Source organism: Sinocyclocheilus grahami, unplaced genomic scaffold, assembly GCF_001515645.1.
Source record: "Sinocyclocheilus grahami isolate Dianchi unplaced genomic scaffold, SAMN03320097.WGS_v1.1 scaffold191.1, whole genome shotgun sequence".
NCBI classification, from domain to species: domain Eukaryota; kingdom Metazoa; phylum Chordata; class Actinopteri; order Cypriniformes; family Cyprinidae; genus Sinocyclocheilus; species Sinocyclocheilus grahami.
Window position 1 is genome coordinate 713,007 of NW_015505370.1, and position 18,717 is coordinate 731,723.

Below are 18,717 nucleotides of genomic sequence, written 5' to 3' on the forward strand. Positions count from 1 at the left end.
AATGAATCACAAAATACAGCGCAACCAAAGCTGTCTGACTGCAGTACAAATTTGTGCTGGTTCATTTAAATAAAAAATACAGTGCAGACAGTGTAGTCCGATTCTCAAAAGGATCACTCAGACCAATTTCTGAAATAATCAGACTCACTTAGTTTACTTAACCACAAGTTTAGTTTCGTCATTTCTGTCTTAAAATGAACCAATTGTTGATTTGTCATGTACGCCGAAAACTCTAGAGATGGTTTGTAATTATACTTGTTTGTTTGTTTGTTTTATCTGCTTTGCTGAAATCTGAATCTTATATCAACAAGCTGCCGAGGGTCTTTTTCAAATGTGTACTCCTCAAAAGTAGCTGGAATCGTTCAGAAGAATCGGAACCAGAATAGTTCAATACCTCGCGAGTCCTCGGGCTGTTTCTGACAGGCATGCGATGTGACGCGCATGAAATCCTGAAACCTGCCCACAGTTTGCGACCACACGGAGAGCGCGGAGACGGACAGTGAGCCCGCTCATGATGAGAACAGCCCGTCCAATTATCCGTGTGCCCCCTTTGGACACTCCCTTCTCACTTCAGTGCTTACTCATCCACGAAATCCAGCGCTGGATTCCAAGATCCTGCTCGCGTGGAGATTTAAAACTGGACAGAGGCATGATAGTCCAGAAGAGAAGACGGAGGGATGCGAGTGCGTTTGGTGCCATGATTAACATCCAGTTTTTACCTGTGTGCTCCTGAGAAGAACGGAAAGACAAGTCAAGTGGTCTAGCACTCAAGACAGCTGATGAGGAACAGCAGGAAGAAGAAATCTGACAAAGTAGTAAGTGCGCAGTGTGTGTTTGCATAATTGAATTGTTTATCATATGTTGCATAGTAGCCTAAATTTGGCATGATGCTTAACCCATTCAGGCCTGAATTATGTTTGTGGGACTTCAAAATATGGTCATGCTTTAATTCTTTTCTAAATGTAACCATAATTGGTAATGGTAACCGATCAAAATATATATATATATATATATATATTCTTTTTTGAAAGTTCTTTCTTCATAACGATAGGCATATATTCTAAACGGTAGTCAATCTGGATAATTATAGATATTTGTGCAAGAGAACGTTAATGCAATATGATTGTAGAATTGGTTGTAAAATCACGGTGTTTTTCCTAAAAATAAATAATAAAATTATAAATATTAATAAAGTAGCTGGAATTCAGTATCATTGAAAGCAGATAAAGGTGAAATATAACTGTAAATACGTAAAACAGTGTGAGATCATTGCAATACACTTGCTGCAATGGTGATGGCTATTGGATTGCATTCTGCAGGGTCTGAACCTGTAACCTTTCAGTGACCCGCTCAGATTATGTATCACAGCGCCACACCACCCACACAACTTTGACATGTTTCCAGATTTGTAGGAGGAATATTACTGCAATCAGTTTTGCAGTACAGCACTGCCTATCATAAAATAATAAATTCTTTAATGTGATACAATGACTTGTCTTACTAATATCACCTTTTAGGTTCAATGTAAAACAGTCCAAATATTATTTATGTTGTTTTAAGTTTGGAAATGGGAACAAAAACATTTTCAAAACACAAAAGATAATTGATTTAAATGGATCTGCATGTGTTAAAAAGAATGAATGGAACAGAATGAAAAAGTGGACATGCGTTGCTGGAGCCCTCGGGGGCTTCATAACTAACAGATCCTTAATAAGCGTTGAGGTCTGAATTATGCACAGAGGGAAAATCTGCAGCTCTAAATTAGTGCTATAACTTGTGTTGCCTTGCGTAACATACTTCCACGCACTGCATACTGGATACTAGCGATGAGAACATTACGTTCACTATCACTGGTTTGCTAGAGAGGCTTTTCACACTTGGCTGGAACACTGCAGAAGTCAGGGGAGAAAGAAACAAATGAAATTCCTCACGGATGAAGGGCCAGTTTCACTTCTTCTATGATGTTCTTGTGTAAATGCTTGCAATTAGAAATAATCAGTCAAATGTTTGAACATATATCATGAACACAATGTTCCCAGTGTACAAACTCAAAATACTCAATGATTTTGATTCAGAATAATAACAAGCTATAAATGTACGTCCATAATCTAAATCGTATTCATCACAGTTTTTAAACCCTGCAGCTGTCTGTGCTTTTTATAGCTGCTATTATTTATTAACGGCTCCATGTAAAAAACATGAATGTGTTTTCATTCATGTACAAAGACACATAGAAAAATAATATTAGAAATATCTGTAAACATAGCAGAACTCTTTAAATTGAAATACTGATAGTTAGAGAATTACTAAAGCTTCATCAGCAGTCATTTCTTTAAAATTACAGCTGTCTTTTATAACCCATCTCTTTCTCTCTCTCTCTCTCTCTCTCTCTCTCTCTCTCTCTCTCTCTCTTCTCGCTCTGCCTTGCCCTCTCTCTCTCTTTGTTCGCCCCAGTGGCTGCACCTGATCTTTTAGATCCTAAATCAGCCACACACAACACCAAACCACGGCTGTCGTTCTCCTCCAAGCCCATTGTATATAACTCGGGGGATGATTGTGATACCATAACCACCGTAATGAAGTGGAAAACAGTAGTGGCAATCTTCCTGCTGGTTGTTCTGTATCTGATAATCGGAGCCAAATGTAACCATAATTGGTAATAGTAACCGATCAATATATATATATATATATATATATATATTCTTTTTTGAAAGTTCTTTCTTCATAACGATAGGCATATATTCTAAACGGTAGTCAATCTGGATAATTATAGATATTTGTGCAAGAGAACGTTAATGCAATATGATTGTAGAATTGGTTGTAAAATCACGGTGTTTTTCCTAAAAATAAATAATAAAATTATAAATATTAATAAAGTAGCTGGAATTCAGTATCATTGAAAGCAGATAAAGGTGAAATATAACTGTAAATACGTAAAACAGTGTGAGATCATTGCAATACACTTGCTGCAATGGTGATGGCTATTGGATTGCATTCTGCAGGGTCTGAACCTGTAACCTTTCAGTGACCCGCTCAGATTATGTATCACAGCGCCACACCACCCACACAACTTTGACATGTTTCCAGATTTGTAGGAGGAATATTACTGCAATCAGTTTTGCAGTACAGCACTGCCTATCATAAAATAATACATTCTTTAATGTGATACAATGACTTGTCTTACTAATATCACCTTTTAGGTTCAATGTAAAACAGTCCAAATATTATTTATGTTGTTTTAAGTTTGGAAATGGGAACAAAAACATTTTCAAAACACAAAAGATAATTGATTTAAATGGATCTGCATGTGTTAAAAAGAATGAATGGAACAGAATGAAAAAGTGGACATGCGTTGCTGGAGCCCTCGGGGGCTTCATAACTAACAGATCCTTAATAAGCGTTGAGGTCTGAATTATGCACAGAGGGAAAATCTGCAGCTCTAAATTAGTGCTATAACTTGTGTTGCCTTGCGTAACATACTTCCACGCACTGCATACTGGATACTAGCGATGAGAACATTACGTTCACTATCACTGGTTTGCTAGAGAGGCTTTTCACACTTGGCTGGAACACTGCAGAAGTCAGGGGAGAAAGAAACAAATGAAATTCCTCACGGATGAAGGGCCAGTTTCACTTCTTCTATGATGTTCTTGTGTAAATGCTTGCAATTAGAAATAATCAGTCAAATGTTTGAACATATATCATGAACACAATGTTCCCAGTGTACAAACTCAAAATACTCAATGATTTTGATTCAGAATAATAACAAGCTATAAATGTACGTCCATAATCTAAATCGTATTCATCACAGTTTTTAAACCCTGCAGCTGTCTGTGCTTTTTATAGCTGCTATTATTTATTAACGGCTCCATGTAAAAAACATGAATGTGTTTTCATTCATGTACAAAGACACATAGAAAAATAATATTAGAAATATCTGTAAACATAGCAGAACTCTTTAAATTGAAATACTGATAGTTAGAGAATTACTAAAGCTTCATCAGCAGTCATTTCTTTAAAATTACAGCTGTCTTTTATAACTGTATTTTTCAGTTTTGTTATCCAATTTACCATTATTTGAAAATTTATTTTATTATAATTGCAACTATTTTATTTTATTTTTTATACAACATGCATCTTGTAATTGCAACTTTTTTCAATTTTGCAGTATGATGTTCTGTTATTTGGACATTATATCACGCAATTGTGACGAGATGACCATAATACATTCTTGCATCATGTACATGTACTGTAGAACCCCAAATCATGTGTAATAGAGGGAGAGAAATAGTGAGTCATCTACGAGTTAAGGACCATGGACAGCTCCACTTTTTGTCCTTCACTTAGTTTGGTTTCTAAAATATGCATACATATGAAATGAGAACAAAACAACTCCAGCAAAGCTTTAACCTTCCACTTCCACTTACTCTTTGAGTAATTTGAGTTTTTAAAGTTTTAACTTACCCAGTGGTAAAACATTTTTTTTTTTAACTCTTTAATGAGCCATACATTCCCTAGGTTTGGAATCAAGTCACTTTAGGTCTTCAGGGAACACAGTGATCAGAGAAGGAGGAATATCGATCTCAATTACGCCAAGATCCTTTCTTTAGAAAAATAGGCACAATCTGAAACACAAGAAATACAAGAAGTGTAATATTATCCCTGCTGCACAAACACAGGCACACACATTTGATAAGGCAGCCATTTACTATAACGGATTTGACAGTGAATGAAATTACAGATCAAATTCTGTCTTAACTCCCAGCTGACTCGGTAATGTGTGACGTAAAATCCAGAGATGCTGTGGAAGACTGATAAAGAACAGATCCGTGTCTTTGTTTGAGGCTTTGAATGTAGGCAGTTGGAGCCAGTCATCCTGTTCATTCAGAGACATGCAGTCTGCTTTAGATTTAAACATGTTACACACAATCGCAGCTGGGCTTGTACTGGAATTAGCATTGTTGAATATGATTCATATAGCTGTCAGTATAGCTGTCAGTTTCTAAATAAACATGTCCTGTATATTTATGTAATATTTTTACCTGCTGAGCGTTTGTCATCATTTGATCACCTTCATGTCATTCTGACCCTGTAATATTTTTCTTTCTTTTGTGAAACATGATGGGAGGTACTAGGCAGAATGTCTCCTTTTGTGTTTCACAAAGAAAGAAAATATGGAGTCAGTATGACATGGTAAGGGAGTAAATGATAACTTTTTATATTTCTGGTTTCTATTCCTAAAAGTTCTTTTCTAGAAGTGTTATTTTCCCGCATTTTTAGTTTAAGATTGTAGTGGTTTGTATAATTTTTGGAGATGATTCCTGACCTGTTTTCTCATCCACAGCAAGTGGTGTTTGCTATCCGGGCCGGGGTCAATCCCTCAGGTCACCCCTCCAATGAGAGCAGCATGTGGGACCTCAGCAGCTCCTTCTTCTTTGCAGGGACTGTCATCACCACTATAGGTGAGTAACAGCTGGACTCATTATGAATTCTCTAATTGATTCTTTAATTGATTAGTGACATTTTGAACTTCATTATCACTTCATTAAGGTGACAAAAGCAACTTGGTGAAACAATTTTAACTTAGGGGGCCTGGAAAGTAAAATGAATAGACCAGAAGAAGGGCTGCATAATTAAAAATATTTTCGATTATAGTTGCTGGAATTAATAAATCTTGAAATGTGTAAATTACAGCATTAATTTAGGTGTGCTCCTGTAAGTCAGTCAGCTTGTTTTTAGTGTATAGGATCCTAATGTTTTAGAAAATACAATAAAACAGTAATGTTGTGAAATATTCTTAAAATTTAAATTAACTTTTTTTTTTCTATTTTAATATATTTTAAGATGTAATTTATTCCTTTGATGGCAAAGCTGTATTTTCATCAATCATTACTCCAGTCTTCAGTGTCACATGATCCTTCAGATCCTGATTTGGTGCTCAAAAACATTTCTGATAATTATCAATGTTTTTTTATTAATAAAATTCTATTTTGAAATATAAATATTTTGTAACATTCTAAATGCCTTTACTGTCATTTTTATCAATTTAATGCATTGTGGCTGAATAAAATCATTAATTTCTTTCTTTCAAAAGCTTACTGACCCCAACCTTTTGAACGGTAGTGTGCATAAAGAATGGCATGCAGTTGCCCTACATAAAATAAGTATCTTTAAGGGATAGTTCATCCAAAAATGAAAATTATCTCATCATTTATTCACCCTTATGGCTTTCAAAACACATATGACTTTATTTCTTCAGCAGAACATGAAGAAATAATAATAATTATGGGTGAACTGCTTTAACAACTAAAATTAGTTGTTTACCTTTTAATGTAAATTCTATCAATTGTAAAAATTGCAGTTCAAATATCAAGGGTAATAATCAACAGGGAAATAATGTAGTAAAAGTGTAGCCCTGACTTATTTATGGTCATATAGGGTTATTTAACATACATGTAGGGTTATTTAGGGTCTCACACACTCAACATATTATGAATACATTTCTCAGTAGATAATCAGCAGCAGCATTTTTCATTTTGACTTCATCACTGAGGTTGTGTAGGAAATTGCATTAACGTTATGTAATAAGCTTGATTAATGAACCTTAACAAATCCTTTGGACAGCTTTGACGGTTTTTGAATACATGTGTACAACACCTTTGAAACCTGCTGGAACTGAGCCAAGAAGTGGATTGAAGAGCAAGCCCCCCTTCATCAATCCCCCCAGTGTCCCTCTTAGGCTGTGAAGAACGAAAATCTGTCAACTCCCCCTGTCCACCCCCATCAGCAAAGACGCACACTCACACAAGCACACAAGCACACACATACTTTGGAGTGTCCTTATGCGGTCATCTGTTGGTGAGGGCATCGCATTCACTAATACACATGAGTGCTGAGCATGTGCCAATGCTGAAGCTCTCACAAGACACACTTGTGTGTTCATTAAGCTCATTCAGACACTGCTGTTACATCAGGTTTGCGTCAGTCATCCTGTAGTGCTGCTTCACTAATGAGGGTGGCATGACATTTTTTGCTACTTGTGTCAAACGGACTTGTTTTGTGCTCTAAGTCAGCACATGATGTTCATTTCTCACCAAATTGGACTGATATATCTGGCAGTTTATTGCTAAGAACATATTATCCAGCTTTTTAACACGTAATTTCAGTCCTTTATGAGTCGTGAATTGTGTTGTTTTTTACTTTTGAGTTGCTGATTGGTTTAGGTCAGGGCTTCTTCTGAAATGATTAAAATAGTCAGAGACATTCAAGTAAAAAAATATGGTCCATAAATTCTTTCAAGAGGACTGGCTGGAGAAGAAAAATGACTTCACACCCTCAATTAACATATATTTTTGATAAACGTTATCATTATTATATTTAATTATTATATTTTTTAAGGCAATTGTTTACAAAATTTGGTAACTGAAGAAGAACTGGAGGATCTGCTAAAGACTGCACCTTTGACAATATAAACTGACATAGTAAAAAAAACTCTATATCCGTCCTTTTACATAAGAAATACATTTATTAAAAAAGAGAAAATATTTTTCTCTGTAGTCCTGCCATTCCTTTTAGGGCTTAACAAAGTTTTTTCTTCTTCTGGGTTATTCAAACCAGTGGTTCAGATTTGTACTTGATTTTCCAATATTTTCGCTGTCCCCACAAATACATGATAATTCGTGTTTTAGTTTGTTTGTTTTTTGGTTAGCAACAAGTTTTTTAGATTTAAAAAAAAATAATAAATAGTAATAATATTTTTCATGTTAGGTTCAATGAATTATAAGTATATTTGTATAGTATATAGTGTGGGTCTTGTAAGATGTTTTTTAAAAATAGGATTTTTAAATACTTTTTTTCAGCAAAGATGCATTAAATGCAATACAAATCACATTATAATGTTACAGAAGAGTTCTATTTTAAATACACTGTTATTCTGAACTTTGTATTTATCAAAGAATCTTAAAAAAAGAAATTCACTTCCACTTTTTCAAACACTTAAATATGCAGCATATTTTCAATTAATATGAAGACATGTAGAAATGTTTCTTGACCAATAAATCAACATATTAGAATGATTCTGTAGTATCATGTGATACTGAAGATGAAAAAAAATCAGCTTTGCCATCAAAAAAGTGAAATATGTTAAGTTAGAAAATAGTTATTTTAAATTGCAATATTTCACAATTAAAATTCTGTCCAAATCATAAAAAATATTTATGACCCCACAGTAGTGTATGTGATCAACAAATGTAAGACTTAGTGACAATGGGGCGATCCACAAGGGGGCACGAGGTGGCAATTGCCAACCTAAAAATGAGCTTTGCCACCCTGAAGCAGAGTAAAGGGATCGGAGTGCAATGAGAGCAGAGTGAGGAGAGGAGCAGCGTGATTTTGACTGAAGTCGGAGAACATACAGATCACACACACACAAACAAAAACTTTTTGTCAACGCTGTCCTGTGATTTATCAGTAAAGTTGCTTAGAAACAGAAAAGTTATAGCGAAAATGTATTTGTGTTTTAAGTGATTAAAACCCACAGCTTCACCATTAGTAGATAGACGTTGCACAGACGGTCAGGACATTCACACACAGTCGCGCTCTCACAAATGCATTCATGTTACAGCACCAAACCCATCTTGCAAGCCTGTGACTACTTGTAGTGGTAGAGTGGTTAAGAAACCTGCTTGTTTCAAGCAAATGATTATGTAGATATTTTAAATATGTTTGCAAGTTGTTGAACGAGAATGAGATCGACAGAGACGTGAGTGAGCATGTAGTTGAGAGTTGTTGATTAAAAGTTGATAAAGCATCAACAAAGTCCGATTATTGAGTCGGACAACACAACAGTGGTAATATCATGTCTTTTTCATTTTATAAGTGTTTGTATTTTTGTGTTTGTAAATCCCTCCAAAACTCAAATGTGAGCAATATATGGCCATCAGAAGTTAAAGGGGGTGTCGCATCTTTGTCACTTTTATCCCCCCTGATTGACTTGGAGAAAATTTTCTGTGATGGTGTTAGGGAATAGAGTACACAAAGGTGACACCACTGATCTTGCATACCCCTCAACAAATGTACAATTGTGTACCTGGTGGCAAGCCTAGTGCCACCCCTCTTTCTGCTCTTGCCCCCCACCCCCCTTTGCCACCCCAAATATAAAATCCTGGACACGCCCCTGAGTGACAACAGAGCAACTGGTGTGAATTCAGAATGAACTTGAGTCGATGATGTTCAGGATTGAGGATGCTGACTCACGGTCTGTTGAACCACACATAGTCACACTGTTTGCATGTATGCAGCTTCAGTGGTTACCAGCACAATAGACAATAAATGAGACACATCGGTTAAGCAGGGAGATTAAGAGCATAGTCCATTTTTCTATGAAGGTTATGTTTTCATAATCAATTTCTCTTTTACTGTGCAAGACACAAGGGCATAAAAATATTAGATATGACACGATCAGTGCTGGTTTATTTTTGGGAATCTTTTATCAGGCAGAGCAGCTATTTCATTCAAATCAATTGAGAGCTGGAAAAAATTCAGATTTGGCCCACCGGCCACCACTTTGGGTTCTTATCTATGGTCTCTGACTTATTATCAATTATTACATGTTGTTTGTTTCTAGTTAAGGTCAGGAAATTTGGTTTTATCTGAACAATGATGAGTTTGCCCACAGTATTGTTTGTATCAGGAGAAAACAGAAATACTGAAGCCATTAACACACGTTATAAATTTATACTGCTGAGAAGCTTAGGTCCTTATAGTTAATAAGCTGGAACAAGTATATTTTTATCCAGCCATGAAGATATGTGGATAAGTTTTACAAGAGAGACTGTGTAAAGAAGACTTACAGTTATTCATCTCCATTGTGCCATGTGTAATTAAGGTTGTCTTACAGAGAACCGATTTTTATGGGTCTTTCAAGGTTTTTTTATTTAATTAGATTTCAAAGAGGACAGATTGCATGAGGAGAGATTGAGCACAGTTAATGAGCTTCAAGGAAAATAGAGACGTAATGGGATGGAGGCTCTTGCGGAAGTGCCCCCCACTGCTCTGCTTCTCTCAGGGTGGTTTTGTCCAGTGGCTTAGCTTTTTGCTCTTGTAATTGCTTAAATTCCTGCTGTGGTACAACCACAACTACTGGTATTCTCGCTGTCTCTAACTCTCCCATTTTAATATACTGAGTAAACCTTTCTTGCAAAACAATGAATAGTCAAGTCAACTTTATTTCTATACTATGGAGACAGACCAGGTTCTGCTATAAAACAGCTCTGAAAGACAATAGGGTCATTATTTAGCACAAGCCAGTTCCGTGTTTGTTCAGTTCAACTTAATAATAGTGTGAAGTTCAACAATTTGAAATAAGTTAAATTCAGCTATAAGCATTTCTAAAGAGTCCCAATCATTGTTTTCTAAAAACGTTTTTCAACCAGCACCAGCAGCTTGCAGTCTCACAGTTTTTAAGGAATATTTTAGTACAAATTAATCTGAATCTACAGAAGCTGTGGCATATTGTTGATTAACACAAAAAATTATTTTGACTCTCTCGTTTTCTTTAAATGGGTCATATGATGCTGCTAAAAAGAACATTATTTTATGTATTTGGTGTAATGAAATGTGTTTATGTGGTTTAAGGTTCAAAAACACATTATTTTACACATACTGTACATTATTTTTTCTCCTCTATGCCCCGCCTTTCTGAAACGCGACGATTTTTACAAAGCTCATCGGTCTGAAAAAGCGAGGTGTGCTCCGATTGGCCAGCTATCCAGTGTGTTGTGATTGGCCAAATACCTCAAGCGTGTGACGGAAATGTTACGCCCCTTACCATATTGTGATGCCCTATCTGGCTGGAGCGACGAGACAAAAACATTCAAACCCATTATAAACAAGGCATTTGTTGCATCCAGTGGGGACATAATTACAGATTATAATGACTTATACTGTCTTTTTACGCGTTGCGTTGCATCGCGCCCATGTCTGCATTTGTGATCGGAGAAATGACAGACAACAAGCCCTACTCTACACTGCCCAAAACTCGTGTTTGAATCGTCAGTGGCAAATTCTTTAAATATAAAAAAACGCACTTGCAGTCTGTGAGTCAGAACAGCCGGCATTGTAGTCTACTCTCCCAGGATCAGGAAACAGTCCTCCATAAAATGTTGTTCTGGAACAGTGTTGTAAATACAACTTAACCACTGATATCTAGTCGTGTCCTCTTTTGGAACACAACGAAACACATGGCGGGCTTGAGTGAGTGGAGGCAGGCAGGCTTGAGAACGGCGCGGCCGGCGGATTCGACGAAGGAGCGTCCAGTGGGCTTGCGGCAACCACATGTGACGACCCCGGGCTGGACTCTGCTTCGTCCACGGTGAAAGCCGATCTGGCGATCCACAGCGCGAAGTTGATGCATTTCCTCAGCGACCAGCACGGATCAGCTCTTAGCATGACGAAGTGGATATCGTCCTCTTTTGGAAGGCCAAACAACGTAGTTTTGCTTTCACAACGAAACACACAGCGCCTTCACGACATGGCGGCGGCAGCAACAATACTACAGCGAGAATAAAAGTTACGCCTTCTTTCTTTGCGTGAACATTTGGGCGGCATTATGCAAATCTTCCCACATCGTGACGTAGACATGTGGGGGCATGTTAGAACGAGCCGTTTTAGGTAGGCGTGGTTGACTCTTAACTTTTATAAAGAATATCTCTTTGGATTTGAGACTTTAGTCTTTGCAACTTTACAGATCTTATTTATGCACCAAGAGCTTGTAACACTCCAAAGAGAAAGGACAATTTTAAATCGCATCATATGACCCCTTTAAAAGATGCCAAAATCAAGGTTATAGTGAGGCATACAAAGGAAATAAATGGAGGCAATTTTTGAAGTATTTAGAAGCATAAATGTGAAGTTTATAATTGTATAAAAAAAACACTTGCATTAAATCTTCTGTTAAAACTTGTGTATTTTTAGAGTTGCAGCATTATGTTGTCATGGCAACAAAGTTGTAAAATTGCCACAAGTGCTGTTGTTTGAGCTTAACTTGTACTGAACCCAGAAAATCCCTTGAAGTGAACCCAAAGATTGAAGTTTTTTTTTTATTGAGTTTAAATCAAGACAAAAGCCAATTTCATGGGGGAATCTGATAGCAAGTATAATTTACCGAACCTCACTGTTACCTAATCTGCATAATGCACTCGTTCCTCCTGTTTTCATGAGGCATTTCTGTAATGATTTTACCTGCTTTGCTCTTGTGCTATAGCTAAATGTAGGCGTTGAATAGTCTTCACTAGGAGACTCTCCATGTAGGCAGGATAATACAGCCCTAATATTTCCTGACAGATAAATAAGGCGTCCCAACATAAATTCCCATAGAGCTGTCTGCACGCTAAATTGAATAAAGATCTTTTGAATGCACTAGGGGAGTATGATTCAAACATTTATTATCTGTTTGACTCAACAAAATATCTTTCAAGCTTTTGAAGCATTGAAATAATATTTCAGAAATCAAAGTATTACCTATTTATTTTGGCAGATTATACCCACACATTTTGCCTGGGATCATCAGTCTTGCTGACAGAATGACTTCTGTTTCTGCAGGCTTTGGCAACGTCTCTCCACACACAGAAGGAGGCAGGATCGTTTGCATTATCTATGCGCTGCTGGGGATCCCACTCTTTGGGTTCCTATTGGCTGGAGTGGGCGATCAGCTGGGAACCATATTTGGCAAAGGAATCGCCAAAGTGGAAAAGATGTTTGTGGTGAGTGTTTCATTAAATTTAGCTTAAATCATTTAGCGAAATTAGGATATTCATCATTAATGTGTTTTATAATCTACAATTTTAATCCATGTACAATATTTTACATATAAAATATCAGAAATTTTGGAATAAATGAAAAACATTTTCAGTTATGTTTAACATGTTAATCTGAATAGTATAAATAGCTATTCAAGTTAAAACAATAGATTAGATCAGTTCTGTGAAATGTTTATAAAAATGTTATGTGAATTTACCATGGCAAGTCAAAAGATTAAATCTAAAACAATATTAATATATCATTCATTTAGAAAAACAGTCTGTGCTCCTCAAATCCCTTTAATCAGAAATGTACTATATTGTCTACACTCAATAAATCTCCTGCGGCTCTAAAATAATGATTGTTTTGCTGAAAGGCTTGGTTCTGTGGTGCCGTCACATTTGATGATTCAATGTAATTACTTAAGTGCCTCTGGCGGCCATCTTGTTTACACTTGATGCACATACACACTTTTATTCTCTGCTGAGCTTTTGTGTTTTTGCGCCGGAACAATTCTGAACGTTGACGTGTGCGATGAAGAACACATTACAGTGTTTTTCAATGCAGTCAATGCAGCATAGTGAATTATTTATTGCTGGTGCACTCGTTCTTTTGTATAACACATAGTAAACAATTCTGAAGGCTAAAAGGAAAAATACATAATTTTCAGGGCAAGTGTTTATTTCTCAAACTCTACTAAACTGAGTGCAGCTTTCTGTCCTGTGTTGACACATTTCTACATTTTATGGCCTTTAGTTACATAATGAATGATCATTTATGCTAATGGTTGGTTGCAGCATTTGATTGGACAAAACTCTGTGTAGTGCAGCATGAGTCATCAGTTTTCTTTGTCCATTTTGTATGATCTATATTTCCTGTTCCTATTTTTTTAAATGTTTATGTCTGCTAAAAATGTTTTGTTTTTTTTAGCATTTTGGAGTACACTACCATATAGGGTTTCTCAAAGCTAAAACACAATGATTAAAGCCCATAAAACGCCCACTTTGATTTCATAGGGTATTTAAACTAGTTATAGGCTAATACTTAAACCAGGCGGATTATTCATCCTACAGTGTATTTGGGTATTTTCAGGCAATTGGGCAATAACTTAATAATAATAATACTTTTAATACTTTTATTAAGCATAGACACATTCAGTTGATCATTGTGAAAGTAAACACATTTCTAATGATACAAAAGGTTTCTGTTTCAAATAAATACTGTTCTTTGAACTTTCTTTTCATCAAATTATCCTGAAAAAAAGTACTCTGACACTGAAAATAAGCACCAAATCAGAGTATTAGAATTGTTTGTGATTATTTGATACAGTCATCTTTGCCATCACAGGAATAAATTACATTTTAAAATGTGTCAAAAAAAACAAACATTCTCATCACATCATTCTCCACAATATTGCTGTATTTTTTTAAATAAATTCTGTTTTCTGTATTTCTCATGTGTGACAGTGTATCCTCCTGAGACCCTGTGACCTCAGGACATTATATTTTGGTGTATTTCTCTGAGACTATACATGCCACAGTCTGGATGTCCTGTATAGAGCACATTCAGGGCTTTTCAGAAATGGGGTTTCAAATCAAAATATGACTTTCTGTTATGAAACAGGATGTTGATTTCATACATGTCCTCATATGAGGACACCGGGACTAAAAGCATGTTTATTACGCATTTTGGGAGACATAACAAATGAATAGGGAAAGAAATTATGTTTCAATATTCTATGAAATATTATATATTATTATGAAAATCTTGTCAAATATTACTCCCATTATTACACTTCTTTTTTCATTACATGTTGCCCCAAAAACACATTAATATGCAAATTAGATTTAGTTTATAGATACATTGTATATAATGAGAAAACCCATTTATGGCCATTTTACACACATTTTCTAGAAAGGAAAATGGTATATCAAATCATTCTGTTATAACATAGTTGAGAATCATCTTTGTACAAAGTTTGGTAAAAAAAAAAAAATCCTGGAAACTAAAAATGTACCGAGGACATAGCATAACTTATGAACGAAATATAATTTTGTACATTTTTTTTGGTAATTTTTTTTATGCTCTAAACAATGTAAAGACATGAAAAAAAATATTTTTTTCCTAAAAAATCTTTTCTCGGGTCTTAAGAGGGTATAATAGGTGTCAGACATATATTATTATGAAAATCTTGTCAAATATTACTCCCATTATTACACTTCTTTTTTCATTACATGTTGCCCCAAAAACACATTAATATGCAAATTAGATTTAGTTTATAGATACATTGTATATAATGAGAAAACCCATTTATGGCCATTTTACACACATTTTCTAGAAAGGAAAATGGTATATCAAATCATTCTGTTATAACATAGTTGAGAATCATCTTTGTACAAAGTTTGGTAAAAAAAAAAAATCCTGGAAACTAAAAATGTACCGAGGACATAGCATAACTTATGAACGAAATATAATTTTGTACATTTTTTTTGGTAATTTTTTTTATGCTCTAAACAATGTAAAGACATGAAAAAAAAATATTTTTTTCCTAAAAAATCTTTTCTCGGGTCTTAAGAGGGTATAATAGGTGTCAGACGTTGTATAAGAGTGAATGTTTTCAGACAGTGTCTGGTCGAGTATTGTGGATGTCTGTCAACAGTGATTATAATGAGCTTTAGCCAGCATTTTTACCTCCCTTCTCCTCTGTTTTTCCTCTCAGAAATGGAACGTGAGCCAAACTAAAATCCGTGTGACATCCACGGTCCTGTTCATCCTGTTTGGGTGCCTGCTGTTTGTGGCCCTTCCCGCCCTCATCTTCCAGCACATTGAAGGCTGGAGCACTCTGGAGTCCATCTACTTTGTTGTCATCACTTTAACCACTATTGGATTTGGAGACTTTGTGGCAGGTGAATGAAGTCACTACTTTGTTCCTTCAGTTTCAATTTCGGTTTTGTGTTCATTTTTGAAAGTGAATAAATGCCCAGAAAAACAACACGAACATGAAGTAGTCAAGTTTAGTCATGAGTTCAGTGGGTTGATATGGGTTCATTTATCTCATTCAGGAGGCTCTGAGATTGAGTATTTGGACTATTATAAGCCCATTGTGTGGTTCTGGATCCTGGTGGGTCTTGCCTACTTCGCTGCAGTTCTCAGTATGATTGGAGACTGGCTTCGAGTCATCTCCAAGAAGACCAAAGAGGAGGTATGTGCTTGCTGATATGCTTTAAGGCAATACTGGGGCAAGAACTGCACTTCTTTTCCAACAAAAATCAAACCTTCTGAAATGGTTCCCTCTCAATACATGATTGAGAGTGTGAATGTGAATTGAATTGGTGAACCACAGGATGTTGAACTAGAAAATAAATTGGAAAAGGAATGTACTGGATTGCACTTCAACGACATTCAACACAATCACACGACAAAGGAGTTTTATTTGTCCAGCATAACAAAATGGTTGTGTTTAGAACTAACACGTGAAAAAAAAAAACAGAAATCTGATCATTTGAAGTTTAGGCCTATTAAATGTTAAAGAAATGAAGTTGTATCTTACATCCCTAAAGCTGACATCATGCCATTTGCCTCCATTTGGAAAAGTTTGGAGTGAATTTAATATGTAGGCCTCAGTATGAAGCAGCAGAATACTGTAAATCTGAACCTGAAAATCTCTTACACTGAAGTCCATTATCACATCTCACCAGAAATAGAGGAGAAGGAAGTGCAGTGCAGGATTAATGTTAATGAAAGGTCTGAATGACCCAGTTCTGCTACCTGATTCTCATCCATAATACATCACCTTTCAGGGTCTCTTAAATGCTGTAAAGGTGCTGTGTAGTACACGCTCATATTTTCTTCTACATCAGGAATAAACTTCTCAAATTAGAACTTTTCAAGAGTCCTGTAGGGAGCCAACTAACCATCTAATGACCTCATTAGAGAGGAAAGCAGAGGTTCCTTGTTTACATTTATCTGATATTCTTATTAGTTTTACTCATTTATTAGTTGTTTTTTCCTATTGCTACTACTGTTTTGAGAGGCATTGTTTCATAGTCCACCCATGCAAGTCGTCTTGATATTGTCAAGGCTCATATAGTGAACTATTTCTTCCTGAATAAATTACAGTGCTAGTTGGTAGTAGTGCATCAGGAAAATTTCAAGCACACAGCTGAGAACATTAAAGAGTTTTACAATGTATAATTTCTGTACGTTTTAGAGGTTTGGTAGGAAGGTATGAACACTACTGATTCTAAAATTGGAGTGCATTAGCAGATAGATGATTACAATGTACTGTACAAAGAGTGCATTATTCATCTAGGATGCTTTAAATTGATCTAAAATACTGTAAATTACATATATAATGTTACAAACGGCCTTTTCTATTTTTAGGGGCAGGTTAGGGTTAGGATTAAAAATGCTGTATTTATTCAAACTCTCATTTCAGCAAAAAAAATTTAAAAAAATTAAAATAACAATAATAATAAAATACAGCTTGGCAGCTTATGCATTCAAACCGTTTATAAACATATTCAGCTGGTTTCATCTCAGCGATTCCCTTAGTTCAGCGCTTCCAAAACATGTTTGTGTTATGTGGCCATTTCTAAAACAAACATTTGACTTGAAAGTGTACAGCGACCTGCTAACACAAATGTACTAAATACTTCAGTTACTGAAAAAGACACAGTACTGCTGTTTCCACCCTTTGTTAGGCAGAACAATAATTTTCAAGTATGATAATGATAATAATAAAGGGGTCTTGAGTACTAAATGAGCATATTAGAATGATTTCTTAGGGATTATATAACAGCTTTCCTTGCAGATTCTCTTGACTGGACTAATGGCTGGAACCATCACAGCTATATAATTTAGTTTAAAATATCATGAAATTAGTAAACAGTTGTTTTAAACAATAATAATACTTTGTAAAATCACATTTTTGTTTTATTTAGATTTATTGAACATCTGTCTGTCTACTCTAAACAACAATATAAACAGTACACTATATATTACAATAAATGCACAAAAATTGGAAAGAATAAACACAAACACTATGACAGTTTACACAATATGCCAAACTATTGTACATGCATTTTGTGAACACCAGTAAAAGCCAGAGACAGTTAAAAAAGGAATTAGACACACTTAAAGGCACAATATGTAATTTTCGCCACTAGAGGGCGCATATACAAAATAAACAAATAGACAAAGGCGTAGTTTGTGTATTAGTGTGGAATCATGGGAGTTGTCGTCTTCATCCCCACAGCCGATGCAATCCGATGGAACTCGGGCAGAAATCATGTTCATGGATGAGCTAATGATTTATTAACGTAGTAGAAGGAAGCAGGGTGAGGCTGAAAGCCGTCGAAGCGAAACGAGGCCGCTGAATGAGCGTGACACACGCCTCGAAAGCAGCGGAACTTTTATTATGCCACAGTCGACCGCTTCCGCTCCTTCCGGTCGTGCGTATGTGGGGGGAAAAAAGCTGTTTTATCATACTAGATACATTTGAAAGTTCTGTTATAATGCTACTCTGTGCGGTCGTCACCGGTCTATTAAAACGCACAACATATTAAAGCGTCTTTGGTGTTTCCATATTTTCTACAAAACAAAAACAGAAATCGAGGGGTTATGACTTCATTAGCAGGCGACACAATGACACTATGGACACGCTCCGTGACACTAGTTAAAATTGCTTATTTCTCTGGATTTAAACATTCGGGATAATGTAAGTACACAAGTCAGCAAAATATATAACACTGTTCTAGTGGTTTTTGGATATTTTAATAAAAAAATCTTACATATTGTGCCTTTACACATGATAAGCCCAATAATAGCTATGGATTGGGATGAGGGGGTCCTAAAGATCCGTAGCATCTCTGCACATGGTGGATGAACTGTACAGTCTTATAGCAGTAGGCCTGAATT

The 18,717-nt window shown here is 35.8% G+C and overlaps 1 protein-coding gene and 1 pseudogene across 1 annotated transcript in view; both read left to right on the forward strand.

The window, feature by feature from the left end:
* Positions 1-733, forward strand: part of LOC107594833 (centromere protein F-like) — a 26,352-nt pseudogene extending 25,619 nt beyond the window's left edge.
* LOC107594834 (potassium channel subfamily K member 2-like) overlaps positions 554-18,717 on the forward strand; it is a 20,613-nt gene continuing 2,449 nt past the window's right edge. Inside the window, exons 1-7 of the mRNA XM_016285043.1 lie at positions 554-815; positions 2,455-2,643; positions 3,003-3,013; positions 5,345-5,462; positions 12,601-12,761; positions 15,518-15,704; positions 15,861-16,000. Of these exons, the coding sequence (XP_016140529.1) occupies position 815; positions 2,455-2,643; positions 3,003-3,013; positions 5,345-5,462; positions 12,601-12,761; positions 15,518-15,704; positions 15,861-16,000 (807 nt within the window). The 5' untranslated portion in view covers positions 554-814. The remainder of the gene's footprint in view (positions 816-2,454; positions 2,644-3,002; positions 3,014-5,344; positions 5,463-12,600; positions 12,762-15,517; positions 15,705-15,860; positions 16,001-18,717) is intronic.